General features: G+C 46.2%; 1 protein-coding gene across 1 annotated transcript; it reads right to left on the bottom strand.

Moving 5' to 3' along the window:
- Positions 1–9,296: 9,296 nt before the first annotated feature.
- LOC133912429 (zinc finger CCCH domain-containing protein 22-like) lies at positions 9,297–13,760 on the bottom strand. The gene is made up of 9 exons (XM_062355146.1): positions 12,078–13,760; positions 11,809–11,988; positions 11,495–11,680; positions 11,305–11,390; positions 10,945–11,199; positions 10,740–10,851; positions 10,364–10,573; positions 10,199–10,273; positions 9,297–10,064 (listed from the first exon to the last, which is right to left on the bottom strand). The coding sequence occupies exons 1-8, from the start codon at positions 13,055–13,057 to the stop codon at positions 10,240–10,242; spliced, it is 2,043 nt and encodes a 680-aa protein (XP_062211130.1). The 5' UTR covers positions 13,058–13,760; the 3' UTR covers positions 9,297–10,064; positions 10,199–10,239.
- Positions 13,761–19,593: the final 5,833 nt, after the last annotated feature.

Genomic DNA, 19,593 nt, shown 5'->3' with positions numbered 1-19,593 from the left:
GAGTTTAGACTATATTATGTGATTTTCATGAACTATGATCCATATGCTTTCATAGCTTTCAGTTGGTATCATTCTTTTGTAGTGAAATTCCTACAATTGGTATTATTACAATTGGTATAATTTTTAATTGGATCATGATTTGTGAAGCTCTCTCTCATATGCTCTAATGTTTTTCCCTTTAAGTTCAACATGTGCATATAGTCCTTTTTGGAAGATTGTTGACAAAGAGGGAGAAGTTTGACGACCAAACTAAGGAATGCAAGATGAACAATGAGGGGAGATTGTAGCAAATGCAAGATACATGAAGGTTAACAAATGGGGAGAAGCTCTTGCTTACATCAAATCAAGGGAGAAAGTGGCAATAGAGAAAAGGGGAGCCACAATAAAGGAGGACTAAGTGGTAAGAACATGCATCAAAACAATGTGGTAAGATTTTATGCTCATTTATAATCTTTACATTTGGAATCATTTATATTTGCCACTTAGTTTAGTTGTTATCAATCACCAAAAAGAGGAGATTGTAGCGAAAATGATCCAATGATCATGATTATAATTTTAGTGATTAATGATAATATAGTCAATTAGACTAACACGTTTGTCAAGTATATTCTTCAGTAGGTCTCATGGATGCAACAAAATAGAAGTCACCGAAGCCGGAATAAAGAGAAGATTGAATTGGACTTGTTCCATGAATTTTGATGTGATCAAATGGAATGGATTTCTGTATAATCTTGTAGAGCTCTTCACAAGCTTTCCATAGAGTCCAAGATCATCAAAATCGGAGTTCGAAGCAAAAAATACCCAAAATACATAACGTTGTTCTGCTGAAATTTGTGTGACCGGATAGTCCGGTGCTACACAGGATAATCCAGTGTTCACAGATGAGTCTGAGTAGGTTCCAACGGCTAGTTTCTTCTGCTACACTCACCGGATGATCCGGTGTTCACAAAATGAACACACCGGACTATTATTTTCAGAGAGCACCAAAATGAACATATACACATAGTATAATTTGATGCATTTTGTCCGATGTTCAGAGAGTCATCACAGGATAATCCGATGTTCACAGAGGCTTCAGTGGGGTTCCAATGGCTAGTTTGTGAGAGTGTACTCACCGGATGATCCGGTGTTAGTACTATTGTTCTCATCGGATCATCCGGTGTTAACAGCTTTTTAGAGTCGTTGGGTTAACGGCTAGTGCGCGAGTTTGAGGTTATAAATACCCCTCCACTCAGTCATTTGAGTATGCTGGAGTCCAGAGAAGTTCATATACACCTAAGAGGACATCTAAGCTACCAAAGTGCTTAAAGTGATCATCCAATACGATTAAGCACAAGATTAGTGAGTGATTAGTACTTATAGGCCTAGAGAATGAGTTGCTAGGCTATTGCTGTCTAAAGAGTGGATCAACGAGTGATCCAACAATGTACCTCTTGGTACGCTGGCACCTTAGAGTCTTGGTGACTCGCCGGCAAACTTGTTAACCCTCCAACTTAGTGTGGAGCGGCGACAAGGTGATTGTGCAGGGACATGGAGACCTTTGCCTTTGTGGCTCAAGCTCCGAAGTGATCATGGCGACGAGGAACCGGAAGAGATGCTAGTGGTGAGACCTTGCCTTTGTGGCTTCATAGCTCATCCGAGTGGAGGCCTTGTTTTTGTGACTCGGTGGCTCAAAGGCTGTGATCGGATGCCGACCAGGAGCATATCCTTTGTGGAGCTCCAACATGGACTAGGGGTGGCATTCATGCCATCGATACCACAAGAAAAATCATTATGCTAGGTTTACTCTCTCTACCTTATTTACGTTTTCGCATTTACTTACAATTTACCTTCTTAGATAGGTTGCAAGCGCTTTGATCGATAGAGTAGACACACTAGATAAACCTAGAGCATATTTAGATAGAAATTTATATAGGTTTATCTTGTGTTATTTGGAGCTAAAATAGTTTTAAGTGTCCTAATTCAACCCCCTCTTAGGACGTTACCGATCTCTACAATTGGTATCAGAGCCTCGTATTCTTGATAGGCTGGGAACACAAGCTGGGAACATGTATTTGCTATTCATACAAAACAAGCACAATCAAAATTCATACAAGAACAACTTCATTTCTATGTTCATTAAACCAGTCAGGTTCCAAAATATGCTCATAACATCCATGTCCTTGAGCAACCAAATCATAAAATAAGCCATGAAACATTGCTCTACATGATTCCACTGACTACATTCATCCATCGACCCAGAGCACTGACTGCTTGCACTACTACTACTGGATGCTACCTACTTGAGCCACAAGAGCACAAGAACAAGTAGTGCTACTAAAACATTCACTGAAACAACCTAGAGCAGCCTATCAACAGCTCAAGAATTCGCCTTCACCATTGCAACATTGTTGACCATCCCAAACCTGACTACTCTCACTGCACCTTTCATTTCCGTGTGCATCCTAGTTATGGCTTCATTCATTGCCCTAAATGTTCCGGGCATTGCTGTGATGGTAGCCCTCATTTCGATCATGCCATTCTTCATTTCATCCACTGTGTCCTTCACCTCGTGCAAGGCAATCTCCATCTCACCTTCAAGGCTGCTCACATCCCCAAACAACAGCCCCTTCCTAATCAACCACTCCTCATACTCGTCTTGAAACATGTAAAATTTACACGTTTCCTTCGTCTGCAGTGGTGGCAAAAGCATCACAATCGAAGTTCATTGCTAAAACCAACCAAAATTGAACCCTAATTAGTCAAATCCCCATTCACCAGAAATCCTAAATCTACAAATTCCCATTCACTAGAAACCCTAAACCCTACAAATCCTCATTCACCACTTACATGTTCAAGTTTGAAACACTTGTAGAACTTCTTCCCTGCGTTCGAGCCTCGAATTGCCGTGCGCACCACCACGGTCTTTTTGCAATACGGGCAGGGAACAAGGGGAAGATCTCTCCCTATGCGTCTTCCTCGACTAGGACGATGCGCTCGAGGCCGAGTGGTAGGATGCGAACATCGCCGTCCACTGACACCACCTGTCCCGTCTGGGCTAGGAAAAGGGATCGAGCGGAGAAAGCGGCAGCGATGGGGGGAGGAGACCGGTGATAGGAGACAGCCGTGATGGGGAGATGAAACGACCTCCTAATATGGTTTGGCTTAGTCATGTGGGTGCTACTAGGGACCTAAGGCCATTTTCGTCCATTCAGCTCTTTTCTCTGTCCAAGAGGATGGTTGCCTCGGCTTCAAAGCTGTTCGAGAATGCGCTCTTATCACTACAGGGATGCGAGAGAAATTCCTCGATAACTTGGCAAGGAAATTTTGAATCATTGATACATGATCCTTTACACGTAAGGCCTATTGCTCATGTGGAGTCCTTTCCACTCATTGAGGATTCTATCGGAATTCCCCTTGCTTAGTTTTTGTTCCGCCTAATCTAACAATGAGTATTATAAGGGCTTTGGTATCCCATGGCCAATTTTCACCAAAGAACGGTGTCTGCTAACAAAACAAGAAAGGAACGGTGTCTTGTGTCCAATTCTAACAATAAGCGATGTCGAGTAGCAAATTTCCCCAACCAAATTATATTGTCATTTTTGGCGGTATTTAGCTTTATTTTTAATAATGACACATGTGGGTAATAGAGAAGTAGGTATAGGGGCATTTTGGATTTATTTTTCTATAATGGTAACTGTGGATAATTTATAAACATGTGTAGGGATATTTTGTTTTATTTTTCATGTGGTTAATATGATAATTTATAGGTCTTAGAGAGCGAAGGAGAATACTTCTTTTGTTGGCCAATTAGTAACTTAATAGATTATAAAAATGTGTAAGGATATTTTGTTTTCTCTCTTATTAACGTAATTATTATGAACATTGAAAACGGAGGAGCAGACTTTTTCTAATTGACCAATTTGTAATATAATAGATTACTGTATGGTGGTTATGGGTCATGGATGCGTGGGACATCGAACTGTAGCAGAAGTATGAATACACAGTATGCACTACCATCGATCGAGTTCGTGTGATCGCTTTCGATCGACAACCAGCTGAAGCTCATTGAAAACCACCGCACGACAGGGATGCGTGCGGATCACTTTGAGAGCACAGCTATAGCCTACAGTCGCATATTGCGTGGTGTTACCTTGTTATACGTATGCATGATCTCCGATACCACGGCTTGATCGTTCATGTGCATGCATGGGCTTCACAGCCCCATCCGCCATCCATGAACGCATGATCGGCGAGTATCTGCCTACGCACTTGGTACGAATGCCCGCTTCTACCGCGCGCCCGCCAGCGTGCTAAACGCCATAAGATGGGGAGAGGAGAGACACCCAGTTTGGGGCTTGACGGAGTCGCTGATGTTTTGATGCCCAAACCGTACCGCTGCAAAATGTGCGTATTGGTGAATGTACCAAAATCGCCTGTAAGTAAATATGAAGAGATCAGATCAGATCGCATCGCACTTGACAGGCTTACTGACGACAAACAAAAATGCATTAATCTAGCTAGTTCCTACCACCACTAACCTAGATGAACACGAACGGATGCCCCTGCATGCAGGGGCGCGGCGGGCTGGGATTGCGAAAGATTATATTCGCTGCAATGAACAAATCACTGCTCACAGATTACATAAGTAATCATCCCAACCTTAACCCCACATGCAGGTCAGGTGCGCCGCGCTCCGCATCCACGGCCACGGGGGGGCAAATCTGGGGGACGGGAGCCCGGGAGAGACAAACGAGCGATGGGCGCAGCACAGCACGGGGCCGGCGCACATGCCGGCACATGCGCACGCCCAGCTAGCGCTGCACAGCCACGGCGACCACCGGACCGAGCGGTACCACTACCACCGCCCTCGATCGCGTTGCTCTGCTCGTCTCAACCCTTCCTGCCCTGGCCCCTACCACGCGCCGTGCGTACGCGGCCGCAGTTGCATGGCTGCGTCCGCACGCGGTGGGAGAGGGCGACGCGGGACCCGGGACGTGATCGCGGGGCCCGCCTTCCGTGGCGCCTTTCGCCCCGACTTGTCCTGCTCACAGCGCGCCTGCCTGTCCGGAGCCCTGAGCACGAGCATATACATATGCATATGGCCGGTCCGTGGGGTACGTTGCTATTGCTATGGGGTGGCAGAGACACGGAGCTACGAGTTAGCGAAGTGAGATCTTCTTCAAATGGTTTTTCTTCAGGGATCAGAATCTCTTTACGATGGGATTTTCGTTTCTTTTAGCGCTCTAACGATTTTCTTTCACGGTTCCTGTCACACAGGATTTTCAGATCATTCCTTTTAAAACAGGATTCTCTCCTTTTCCTTCGCGATTCTCCTTAAAAGAAAACTGTTGAAGACGAGAGAAAATAAAGAGAATAAGAATGAAGAAGAGAAATAAAAAAGGAACAAAATAGAAAGAATATAGTTAGAGATATTCGAAGATGATAAATGTCTGAACCCGGGCCGTGGTTACCGCTGCACTAAAAAAATGACCTGACCTGGTCGTGGCCTCGGGTTGGAGTTTGACCGCGGAAAATTGCACCGAGGCCCCTGTGTTTTGGCGTGAGGGGCCCGGTATAGAGAATAGGGTAGGAGGGAGTGTTTCTTTTATCCGCGCCTTGATGTTCGCGCCCCTGCTTTACTTTGTCGTGTCGTGCCATCAGTTCTGTTCATTGGGTAACGATTGCCGGCCTTGTGCATGCGCACAGACTTCAGAGGCCTTTACAGGCTTTAGTTTATGAGCCTACGAGACAGTCTACAGCGTGAGGCTTTTGGTAGGAAAGTTTTTGGACCGAGCCACGCTTTTTGAAAGTAGTCTTTGCGGAAATTTTGGCCACCAATTATATGGAGGTTAATCTTTAATAGTGATTTCGGAGGTATCGGTTGATAGGTGTGTAATTTGTGTTTTAGATGTGTACTAATTTAAAAATATCAGAATTTATTCAGGTTAAGACTTTTTTTTATATAATAGCTCTATATCCTTTTTTTTATTGAATATGGTTTCTATTTTGTGTCTTTTTCGGAGCCCTCTTTTTTCCAAAATGGATTCACTTTCCTTTATAACCAAGGAGAAAAGAAGTCTTACATATAGACCCATTAAATAGACATATACCTACCTAAGTGATCTGCATATGTTATCATTATAGGATAGTATGCATCGTGCTTGTCTTGGAGCGCTATAATGCCTATCCCATCTATCGGATACGTCTTCGCTTGTCGCACCCGAATCATCCAGCCTGTATAGTCCCATCACCAGTTTCCCACGCGCGCCTCCACGCCCTCTGTAGTGTCTACGAGCCCGTCCCGTAACATTTAATGCTGCGGGACAGGACACGGCAGCCCTACGCCGGTAATGCTGCCTCAGCCGGGGTGAACTGTTTGGGGAAGGAAAATGACGTGAGTAGCGATAATAAATGAGGTTTGACTAGTTTAAACGAGTACTTGCCTCACGACCAGTCCTTGCTGGTCGCGGGAAATCCTGCAAAGGCCAATGCTATGGTCATGCTGGCGTCGACTGGACGTGTGGTGGGCCTGGGCTGGAGAACGAAAACGAATAATGACAAAATCGATCGTTGTGGGCCATCCCGGTGTGTTACCCTATACTCTTTACGTCGACATTAGCCCTCAAGCTCCCTCACAGATATGATGATCTGAGCTGCTTTTTATAAGGAGTGGTCGGACCTGGTCATACCACTTGGGTCCCTAGTGAACAAAAGCTTTGTCCAAAGAGTGGTTAGTGACATAGTCCACCACCGTGGCTAGCTTAGAAAACCGCATCCCGAGAGGAGGTTAACCGTCCATAAAGAGGATCATAGGAGGGAGAAACATTGACAGCTGCCGGACTTTATGGAAATTTCGGTTCCCCAAACGGCCCTCGAAATTCGAGGCAATGGAATAGAGTTGATCTTATAAATCGAAAGGCGGAACCCTCGGATACCCCTTCGCACTCTAAAGTCCTTGCGCTAAAGCCCATTGCCCCCAGTCTCCCATGGCATCGTACACTGGAAAGGAGCCTGACTTCCCCAAGTCCAAGTGCACCACCGTGAAGCTGAAACAGATGTACGAGAATCGCCTGCTTCCACACCGCTTGTCTTCAAGATATCACCCTAGGGGAGGTACCTACTCTCCGTTAAGGAGAAATCATAATCTTGACCTCGTTTTTCTTGGCGGGTCTCGTCCCCTGCTTTTCTAAGTTCTTCTGCACCGTCATTCAATCTACGATATCTGTCACCTCCATCTCAACCCCAACTCCATCATCATGCTGAGCATCTTCGCTCATATGAGTGAAAACTTCATTAGAATCAAGCCTTGCCTTGATCTCTTTCGGTTTTTTTACACGGCCAAGGTGCAGCCCGGGCCGGCCACCAGGAGCTGTGGCTTTCGTCTCCGTAATGGTGTCGTGAGCTTCTATGTGGATATGAATCTCAAATCGTCGTGGTCGAACTGGAGGGAGCAGTGGTTCTACCTCACGATCAACAACTCTTTTGACAACCTCCGCATGCTGGAAGCACCGACGTGCCTCATAGAGAGTTGGGGAAGCTCTCCCACACCGTCCATCGAACTATTGTCCCTTGTCATCCACGACTTCATTAAGCGCCAGCTATGTCCCTACGGTGGAGAGCACACCTGTTATATCTGTACATCGGAAGTGATGATGACAACCGGGAGAGCTCCGCAGGTAACATCACAACTGTCTCCCTGTTGCTAGGTGCTAGTCACGGGAAATTCTATGAAGGCCAATGTTGTGGTCACACTGATACCGACTAGCCGCATGGTGAGACTAAGCTAGAAAATAAAAGCAAATAATAATAAAACCGGTCGTCCCGAGCCGGTCAGGATTGTACTCTTTATATCGATAGATTACTACTACTTGTATGGACTACGAAGTCAAACAGAGCCTGCAGCTCATTCCAATGTTCAAGTAGTAGTTCTACACAGTAGTATGGTGCATGGACGATGTCATGATTTGAGCTCTGGCGTCAAAAGTTACACCACTGCAGTTTGAATTTTTAAAAGATGAAGGGGAAAAGATGAAGGTCAAAAACTGTACCAATGCATGACAGTGTGACACAATGCCATGCATGTGTGCTGCACAAGTTGGCCTGCGAGAAACCGGTACGTGCCGGGGGCAGAGGACCAGTACCGTCGTGTTGATGGGCTTGATAAAAGCTGCGGCACGCTGCGTAGGCCAGATGGGCGTGACTAGGCCTGACAGGGTGGGACCCGTCACAGCTGCGAGACCTTTTCACTCGGGTGTACTGGGGCCGGACCATGCTTCGTCTACGCCGTACGCGCGTACGTGGTGAATCTTAGGTCTGTTTGTTCCGGCTAGGGATTCTGAAAAGCAGTTTATAAAAGCTGGGTTGTTAAAAGCTGGATTGTGAAAAGTTTTTAGACTGTAGATTCTAAAAAAATTTAATGGACAGTTTAGTAAAATGGACTTTCACAATCTATCAAAAGCTGAGGAAAACCAGCTTCTCAGATTATTACAATCCAATCAGCAGATTTTAAAAAGCTATAACCAAAAGCTGGCTGTTTGTTTCAGCTTCAGATTATAAGGGCTGAAAGCCAGAATCCGAAGCTGAAACAAATATGGCCTTATACGCGTCCATGAAACAAACAGACATGCAGAAACGGAGGTAACAGTGAAGGCTTGCTCGTAACCATCATAGTATATGTTTACATAGGATCTCTTTTATTTACGAGCCCCGTGATCAAATCCAAATTTTAGTGGTGACCAGAAAATTTAGCATGGGTTTGAGGCCTCCCAAAAAATTGCTCACATTTTTTTCTATAGCAAACATAGCAAAACTCGGCCAATCAATATTTTATACACACCTACTCTCCAATTGACTAAAAATTCGAGTCCATGTTTGTAAGCGGGGCTGGGAGGCGGTGACGGATCTGACGTCGAGGGTGCCATCTGCCAACGGAGACGACTGGAAGCAGGCAGGGCGAGGGATTGAGCTGCGAGCGAGAGGAAGAAGATGAACAACATTGATGGACCGGAGAAAGAAGGATGGTAGAGCATCGGATGAAGAACGGACGGATACGATTATCGACTGAAAAGAGTTGAGTTTTATCTGTCCCTTCGTTGCTTCACAAAAGCATAATAAGTTGGGAGATATGCTTTGCATTCATGCTAACAGGTTCTGCTGGTGTCGCCATTGTAACCTGAACCTTCGCATAAGGTCCAACCAGACCATCTTGGAACGAACGAGATTGTCCGTGATGCAAATTGTAAGAGGTTTACAACGTCAACAACACCAGATCCCACATAATTTGATGGGTGAAGAGAAACGGAGGGGCAAAGCACTTGCATAATTTTCTATCACTTTACTTTCATTCTTTCTGTAGAGGTGTCAACTACACTAGATCCACTCAACCAGACGCAAACAAAAGCACAACAAAATAAACATGCTATTTCGTAGCGATCTGCCTCTGCCGATCAGGGGTGATACTAGGAGCCATAAACAGAGACAGCGACTGAAGACAACCATACGAGATCTCACACAACTCTTGCAATATATATCCACATGGCTTGCGATCTTGCAGTGACAGTAAAATACTTCACAGACCACTGCCATGGCCATGTACTCGTTTCTCCAGTCTCTGGGCCGCCCTTGTATACAATATCTGCACCCGTTGCAGCAGGCTGTAGCTGTGCTGGTGTTACATGTGACCTGTGGCTGGTACCAGCAGGGTGGACTAACCCTCACATTTAGTAAACCTAGTGGAGGTGGCTGTAGTAGTAGTAGTAGTAGCAGAGTACATGTAGGATATTGGTACAGCAACATCAACTGTGCTGATCTGGCATTAGTAGTAAACACTAAGCACTAGTAGTATATTTAATAACTAGGGGTAACACTTGATACTTGTAGTTTATATATATCTGACAATACTGCATTTGCCGCTGCTTTCTGAATCAAGGCTAATGGCATCCTCTTCTCTTGTGGTTTAGTAGAGCTATCCATCACTAAAAAAGGGTGGCTAAAAGAACAAAAGAAAGGGAGCTAACACTATGCTGACACTTCACTCCTTTTTTCCTATATTCCACCATCGCTTTTCTTGGCTTCTTGTATTCCTGTCACAATTACAAACAGAAACAGGACGACGAAAACAAAAAAAAAAGAGAAAGAAAGGGCAGCATAATTAGTAAAGCGAAAAGGTTATTATTTGAGAAGCGTAGTCGGAATAAAGGGAGGCCTAAGTGCTTACTATGATTAGGCTGGGATATCACTCACTTCCAATGGTGAACTTTACATCCCCATAGCTCCGTGATCGGAGGAGAGCCTGCTCATTGCGTTCACCGAATCATTTCACTCGAGGATCACAGAATGTATAAACATGATCGGAGCCAAGGAATGTAGAGCTGTAACGCACCTGTGCATGGGGAAGAAGTAGGGCCTTGGCGTAGGAATGTCCAATGCGGGGGGACGGACATGGTTACCTCCGCCATCTGCATTGCTGCAGGAGTCCACACCAACACGGGATGCGGCGGTCTCAGCCTCGGTAGCGGGGAAACCATCATGCGCGAACGCCGCCGACTTAGTTGGGGAGGCGAATGGGCTGTCCGGCAGATTATGCTCCGCGCTGCAGATCGCATAAAACAAGCAACGACCAATCTTTGAGACAACTCAAAAAAATTGCAACTTCTCCAAGTTGCCTGTCTACCGGATACTGATTCATGAAAGCTAAGTGTGAGAATAATATGCATGGAGAATGATGACGATGGTCTGTTTAGCGTAGTTAAATCCACCTTTGGTCGCTATCAGCAGCGATCGGGCTTGCCTCGCCAGCAGATTCCTCCTTATCACCTCCGTTGACCTTCACCTCCAGAGCAAAGCCGCAGCTTAACTCGAGCTGCTCCCCTGTCAACGGCCAAGGAATCACAATGATCAGAAACATTTGAAACAATTTGATTTACTAAAGTATAACTGCAGTTGGGTTGCTGCCACCCATACCGGACTTGGGCGGCGACTCGACTGTGGTGCTGCTCACGGGTTGGCTGGAGGCGAAGGCATTGGCAACTGGCGTGGGCAGCGTTGATGTTGTTGCGGCTGCGGCGCGAGACTTGAGGTCCAGCAGCTGAAGGCCCATGAGGCGACGGCTCTGGAGCTCAATGGCCTGCTGCAGCTCGGCCGCCTGCTGCTGCTCCTCCAGCTTGCGCCGCAGCAGCAGCTCGTTGGCGCTGTTCGAGTGCTGCAGCATCCTCGCCCCTGACAAACACCAAACCACACAAAGCATCAGTAATCAGCGCGAGTTCCTGGCAATCACACTTGAAATGAAGCAAACATCACTGTCCAGAGAATCGAATCTTTTACCGAGTTGGTGCAGATCAAAGGGGTCCCTGCAGCCGTCTAGCCCGGTGGGCGTCGTGCAGCCGGAGAAATCCCCTTGCTGCTGCTTCCTGCGACGCGATGGGCACCAAATTAGTCAAACCAATCACCTGCGCATGCATGCACGGCCGCCGTTGCTGCTGCCGGAAGCTAAGGATTAATCTGCAATGCCTACCTGTACTTGTCGGGGACCTTGCCCTTCTCCTTGTAGGGTTTGACGAGCACGCGCGCGTCGCAGATGAAGTGTGGGTTGCCCTTGGCGAGGATCAGCTTCACCGTCTCCGGGTACACGAAGGTGACGAACCCGAACATGCGCTTCTGCTGGTACGGGATGCGAACGTCGTGCACCGGTCCGTAGATGCTGCAGCGCATTGCCGAGAAGGCGCAAGGGTCAGCGAGATCGCGTTCTAGCAAGCGATTCCGCCATGAAAGAAGCAACCTTGCTGCAAGGTAGATCGCAGCATCACATTAGCATGTGTGCATGCATACCTGAAGTAGTTTGAGACGTCCTCCTCGCGGAACGTGCTGTCGGCCGGGAAGGTGAGGTAAATCTGGCGCGAGCCGGGGTTCATCATGCTGGCGAAGTCCGCGCGGTCAAGGCGCGGCCGGCCCATGAACTTGTGCGCCTCGTCGCCGCCGCCCAGCATCAGCGCCGCGGCGGCTGCGGCTCTGCACGCGCGCGTACAGGTGAAAAGGCTGGAGCTTTGGAGCGAATGATTCGAGTTTGGGGATGGAAGTTTTAAAGGCGGCGATTGTACCTGTCGTGCTGTTGCTGCTGGAGCAGCAGGCTGAGGCACTTGCTGGCGGCGGAGGGCGAGCCGGGGAGGGAGCAGGTGGGTGAGTATGGGAAGGCGGCGGGGCCGATGCGCGGGCTCTTGGAGCGGAGGAGGAAGTCCTGGCACTGCTGCTGCTGCTGCTGTTCTGCAGCTGCATCCATCTTGGCGGCAGCGAGCGCGGCAGCGTCATCGGGGAGGCCGCCGTGGACGAACCTGCAGCTGCTGCCGTTCTTGCAGAACCCGCGCGCGTAGTAGAGGCACGGCTTCCACCCGAAGCCGTCGCCGCCGCCGCTGAGGAGGAGTTCGTTCACCGATGCGCTCCGGCGGTGCGCGGGGCCGCCGTTCGGCCACCCGACGCCGTATGGGAACATCCCGCCGCCATCGCCGGGACCGGGGCTTCGGCACTCCCCTCCGTCGAACGCCGGGAGCTGGTGCGCTGGGTTCACGCCACCCTCGTTGAGGAACGCGAGCTGCTCCTGCAGCTGCATATCGTCCAGGAGCGGGTCCCCGGCCTGAGGAAAGAACGGCGCCGCGCCGCCGTGCACGGGACTAGGCAGCTCGTCCCCAGCCCCCGCCGTCGCATCCTCCGCAGCGCCATTGGTAGCGCTGTTGCTCCTCGAGAACACCGGCGCCTGCGCCCACGACGACGGAGAGGACACCGAGAGTGGCGACGGCGCGCCGGCGCCGGCGCGGCCTGAGCTCTGGCGCGAGAGCTGCTGCAGGAAGGGCGAGTGCCCGGCGGCCGCCACGGAGGTCGGCGACGCCGGGAGGAGCAGGCCGAGGTCCTTGCGCGCCTTGGCCATGACGGCGTGGAGCAGCGACTCCGGGCCGAAGGCGAGGCGGATCATCTCCTTCTCGCCGTGGTCCTGGATGAGGAGGAGGCCCATGATCTTGGCGGCGTGGTCCGGGTCGAGCGCCTGGATCCGGGAGAACACCACCTTGGTCGCCTCGTAGGCGTCCATGGCCGGAACCAAGAAACGCCCGGACGAGACGAAACCCTCGCTCCCTCCCACCGCGGCAGCTCACGGGCTTCTCGCTTCTCCCTCGCTTCGTTCGCCTCACACACCGTGCCTTTACCTGGCTTGGCCTAGCGCTGCTCGGTCGCTACCGCCTTCACGACCTTTTGTACACACTAAACACTACACAACCGCAGCGCGATCCGGTGGATGGATGTCAGTGTAGGGTAGTGGTGCTCTCTGCTCAGCTAGTAGCAAGAAAGAGCTAATGGGTAATGGCTAGTGCTCTGCCAGCTCGCGAGACTCCGCTTCCCCAAGCCTCCGCTGCGCCACTGAGCAGCTCCATTTCCCCGAGGTTTGGTGCTTAGCCGCGACCTATCAAAGAGCGAACTCTATTACTACAACTCTCTCTCTCTTGGGGGTTGGTTTCTTGGGCTTGGGACGTTGCTCGGGGGAGCGAGCGCCTGAGTGGGGCATGCGGAGGCAGCAGCGTGTGCAGATTTTTGGATCGGAGGCTGTGTGCACATACCAATTTGGTTTCTTATTGCTACTGTTGTTCAGGAGGACCCGGAGAAAACAAAGGCCGTTCAATTCAAACCTGCGTGGCCTGTGGATGGATCTTGATCTCCTCAACTCACCATTTTCAAAACCTGATCCTGAGAACGAGCTTGTCCGGATCCTCGGTTCTTGCTTTCTCCCTCCCCTGCCGTGCCGTTGCTGACACCCATCTATTTTGCGTTGGTTTTGGCATACATACCCCACTGCAGTGGCTCCGCCACATTATAGAGTGTAGCACCCTCCTTCAATCAAAAACACTATTAACAATAGCAGTATTATATTGTTTTATATAATAAACAGTAATGTATTGTTTCATATAATGAACAGTAAATAATCATGTATCCATTGATTTGGCTGCTGGCTTTGTCCTGTCCCACAGCTTTCAGAAAGATTGCAAAACAGCTGCTTTTCTTAACATCTTTTGAAAGGCGAAGCGAGTGTTTGCATTTTGCATGCTAGTATTTCTACTCTTCTATTCGTAGCACTACTAGTAGAAAGAGTGGTCTATCAACTTTCGAGGCGGCAAATCGGCAGAAAGGAGGGATCGAGTCGCATTTCTGAATAGAAGATATCTGGACTGCGACGGGATAAACTAAAGTACTAATAGCAATACAACACGGTACTGCTTTTCTTTATCATATTCAAATCATCGATGGTGCCTGTTAACCAATTATAAGCCGATGAAAACCTCAGCAGGGCATGTTGGGGGCACCATGAGCATCAGCGAGATTTTACACCCATATATGCAGAAATGCTTCACCTGAACTTGTTTTTTCGGAACCAGTCCATGATTTCTGGGTGCTGGTTGTACACCACTAGGTTGTGGCTTTGTCGTTTTACTACAGCTGTGTTCTTTCGAGCTAGTATTTGCAAGGGCCTATTTTATCGTCTGGGCTCATGATCCGTATTTAGATCATTCGGTTTCTCAAGGGTAAGCCGGTAACCTGGAGTTCCTTGTGACATCAGAATCATGATGCCGTGTTCTTGATCATTTTGCTGTTTCACTTAGTCTCAACAAAGGCGTCTAAAATGTCATAGTTCTAAAGTCTCGACATTTTACATACTAGATTTTTTCATGGAGGTGCACTACTAAAACTAGTAAACAACACCATCAACTAAGTATAAGAGCATCTCCAATCGACTCCTAAATCTCGCTTTCTATATGTTTATATAAAGATTCTTTCTAAAAGATTATCTCTATTTCTCTACATGCTCCAACAGACTTCCTAAATCTCGCTTCTTAAATTTCACTCACCTATATTTTAGTAGTATCCTATAAATAAAAAATATTTGCAATAGCTATATTTCAAATGGTTATATTTTGAAGATGATTCTTGAATTCAAATTGAACCAAAAGAAGATATCACATGAAATGATAAAAATACATATAAATAGAGCATTATAAAAGACTCAATTTTTCACCATATAGGGCTAAAAATAATTTTAGAAATTATTTCATCACATAATAAGAATATTAGTGAATTTTTGCATAGTTTTAGGAATTTATTTGAGTCCCTAACAATTGTTAGAAGTTATAAAAGTAGCATTTTGGATAATTTAATTTTAATTCTACATAACTTTTTTGGGTGAATCAGATTAAAATAGGTTACACATGGATTATGGAACTCATACAATTTTTTTTGCGATTTTTAGAGCAACACAATATCACTATTTTGAATAGAGATGGGAAGGGGAAATTGAAAACCACGTCATGGATAGCGATCCTCTCCCGCTCTCCCGCTCCCCAACTGTGGAGAGTGAACCGGGCCAGATAGCAAGCATCAAAATAACGAGCCTAGTTGAAGCCGGATTTTTTTCTGACTCCCTAAACCTGTCGATGGTGAGTTGTATAGGAGCCGGTTAGAGTTGCTCAACATTCTCTTTGTCTTTAAGGCCCTATTTGGATTGAAGGATTTTCAAAAGAGTCGTACATGAAATATGAAATGGAGGAATTGCCTTCTCTCTCATAGTTTGGAACAAGGATTCGGCAAGAAACTTTCCAAAGGAATGGGGATGCACTATTATAGAAATGGACTTATATGTCAGCACATTACTGTCAGTTACTAATGGGTCGGCAGTGATGTGGTATCACTGCCGGATCATAAACCACGCGAGAAGAATCTATCATCGTCGCTTATGAATCAGTGTGATAAGGGTCATCACTGCTGGTCGATGGCTTGAGCTAGCACTGATGCCCAGCTGCATCATCACTGCCGGCTGAAGCCATCGATCGGTAGTGATACTGGAACATCACTATCGGCTGGTGATATGAGCCGGTAGTGATGTGTACATTATAAAATAGTAGCCCTTCCTCCTCTAAGCCCGAGCACAACACCATCTTTTTGGCCCCAGTGTTCCTTACCCTCATCGACGCACCACCGCTTCTAATCCCTCTCCGTCCATTCCATTGCTCGGTGAGCATCATAGTGTCACACCCAATATTTTGCACACGCTAGTTCGATTGTAGCCTATTGTCGCTCAGTGCTCCACATAAGTCGGCCGGCTACCATCGCGAGCTAAGACACCTCCCCGACGAACTCCAGGCCATGAGCTGCCTCGGCCCGAGCTGAACGCACGGTGAGCTTCACCGCGGTCCAGAGAACCTCACCGCCCCTTTCTCTTCCACTCTCCCCCTCTGCAGCGCGCCACCATCGTTGGTCTAGCTCCGCCGCCCGCTATGGTCACCGTTGGCCGTGCTTGCTACTGTACATGCCACCGCCAACCCTTCAAACGAGTTCGTCATAGTGCATTGAGCATTTTAGTACCTATCCCTGGCCAAGCTCCATCGTTGTTTGCTGCCGGCGACCGGTCAAAGATGGTCAACAACGATGGGAATATCCAGAAATTCCGAAAGGAATATTAGTTGTATTAATAAATCAACTGAAATAATTTATAATTTATAAAATAATATCTAGAGTCAGAAAAATATGAAACAAAGTTTGTTACTTTTTTTTTCATGATCTATATGATAAAAATACATGCATGCATGAAATATTCACTGAAATACCTCTATTTTATTAAATATATTTTTACTTGTTAATCCATAATTAAATCCTGAAATATCCAAAATTGGTCAATCAAAGTTTGTTAATCTTCTTTTGTCATGCTCTGTACAAGAAAAATGTATTTCAAACATGAAATGCTTGTTTAGCACTAATTATTTATTAATCTTGATTAAGCCTTTTAAACTTGATTAATTTCTACATAAATTAATAAAAATCATAAAATGTGAAACTAATTTTTTAGGTCTTCTCTATGTATACCTTACACAGTAAAAATACATTTTAGCATATTGAGTACTTCCCTCATGTGAGTTTGTTTGAACTACCTCATTTAATTTTGGATTTAAAAATAGCAAGCATGTAATTTGGTTAATTAAGTGGGCAAATGAACTCCAATTCATGTGATTCTTCCTCTATTGCATTCATAGCCTCATGCACTACATCTTTACCAAATTTCATGTTGTTTGGATCACATCTCATGATATTTCATTCATTATCATTTCGATGCACTTTATCACTATTTAGAGAACGACGTCGCAGAGTGTCACAATGTTGATTCCGAGGGTGAGTATGCTATTTAATTTTGATAAGTTATAGCTATATGTATGTTATGCACGTAAGAGTTGAATAATAATGAAAATTTCTAGTGATGGCACCAACAAACACTCATAGAAAGTGGACGCGAAAGCATACGAAAGGCGGATCATCCAACATGGGCCAATTGTTGGTAGGAGATGACGAGATAATTTATTTGTTGGTGATTGCAAAATCTTCTAGATGTTATGAATTTGGATTTATAATAATGATATAATTGTAGATGGACAAAAGAAGAATATATGATGCGAGCCGTGTGAGCGCAGAATACAAGAGCAGCGTGGAGTATTTCCTGGTAGTAGCCGTGGTGCACAAGTCAAATATAGTCTCAATACATGTGTTATCCATGCGTCGATTGCGAGAACAAAAAATAGTTTTTCACCACCGAGCAAATACATTTCCACTTGGTGCCAATGGGCTTTATGCTTAGCTATACTCGTTGGACTGAGCACGATGAAGCTGAGATCGTACGGGAAGGGCAATACATTGGCAGAGAAGACGAAGACTTATGCACCGATATACCGGCTGATGAATACACTGATATACCGCCTGACGGAGATACGTTGATCGATGATGATCTAGAGGAGATGTTGGCCAACCGACGCTAATGATCTGGAGCAGACGTTGTGCGATGGGGAGGGAAACTTCACCAATGAAAGAGAGTTTCAAAAGTTTCAGGGTATGGTAGAGGACTCTAATACACCATTATTCCTGGGCTACGAGAAGGAGCACACAAAGTTGTGTACCATACTTTCACTGCTACAATTGAAGGAAAACAACGTGTGGCCTGATACAAGCTCACAGGGTTGTTACTGTTCTTAAAGAAATTACTTCCAAAGAAAAATGTGCTGCTAGAAAACACATACCAGGCCAAGTAGATTGTGTACCCATTGGGTTAGAAGTGCAAAAAATACATACATGTCCAAACGATTGCATGTTGTATCGCGGAGAGCAAACAGATTTGGAAGCGTGTCTTGTCTGTGGTGCAGGATGGTGTAAGAATGATGGTGATGATATTGATGGTGAAGGAAAGAAGACAAGGCCTCCTGTCAAGGTGATGTGGTATTTTCCTATAGTCCCCCGTTTGGAGCGTTTATTCACGAACAAAAGGCATGCCAAACTGATACAATGGCACACTGAGGAGCGCAATGATGATGGAATGCTGAGACACCCCGCTGATTTTATGCAGTGGAGAAACATCGATAAGAAATACAAGAAGCCTTTTGCAGAAGATGTGAGGAATATAAGATTTGGGTTGAGTACGGATGAGATGAATCCATTCGGCAATATGAGCAGTAGTCATAACACTTGGTATGTGACTCTATGTATCTACAACCTTTCTCTTTGGTTGTGTATGAAGCGGAAGTACATTATGATGCTGGTGTTGATACTAGGGCCCATACAACCTGACAACTATATCGATGCCTACTGAAACTATTAATGGAAGATCTTGTAATACTGTGGAATGATGGTGTGCAGGTATGGGATGCATACAAAAGAAAGAACTTCACACTACGCGCAATATTGTTCGTAACAATCTAGGATTGGCCAGCCCTTGGCAACCTATCGGGCCAGACTGTCAAACGCTATTGGGCATGCATGCATTGCTTTGATGAAATAGAGAGCTTGTGGCTGAAGAATAGCCAAAAAATGGTGTATCTAGGTTATTGTAATTTTTTCGTAGGGATCACCCGTACCACAGCAACATGAGAGCTTTTGATGGGAAAGTTAACACTTGATCACCTCCTAAGCATCGTACTAAGAGACAGATGTATGAGATGATAAAGGGACTTAGGATTATTCTTGGAAAGGGACGCCGGAGTACACCAATTCTAAAATATAATCTTAGAGCTCCTATGTTAAAAAAGAAATCTATTTTTTATGATTTAGCTTATTGGCCGGATTTGGGGGGTCCGACATGCAATTGTTGGCATGCACATTGAGAAGAACATGTGTGATGTCTGAAACATTTGAAACTTAGATAAGATCTACATCCTAAAGATATGCAAGAATGCGACAAATATCTTAGTCCCGCTAGCTACAGTATGAGCAAGGTGGAGAAAATTGCAATGTGCAAGTGCTTGCATGGAATCAAAGTTTCATCCAGTTACTCTGTCAGTCAACATAAAAAGACCAGTAAACATGAAAGATTTGAAATTAACTAGCATGAGGTCTCATGATTGTCATGTGATGATGACACAGATGCTTCCAATTGCAATTAGAGGTATTTTGTCGCTGAAGGTCCGAAACCCAATCATAAAGATGTGTTCATTCTTCAACGTGATATCACAGGAGGCCATTGATCTGACCAAGATAGATAAGCTGCAGGAAGACGTGATCGAGACTCTGTCACTGTTTGAGGTATGTTTTCCTCCATCATTTTATGAT

This window comes from Phragmites australis, chromosome 3 (genome assembly GCF_958298935.1).
Source record: "Phragmites australis chromosome 3, lpPhrAust1.1, whole genome shotgun sequence".
NCBI lineage: Eukaryota > Viridiplantae > Streptophyta > Magnoliopsida > Poales > Poaceae > Phragmites > Phragmites australis.
The sequence above is the reverse complement of the archived record's forward strand: the minus strand, read 5'-3'. Positions and strand labels throughout refer to the sequence as shown.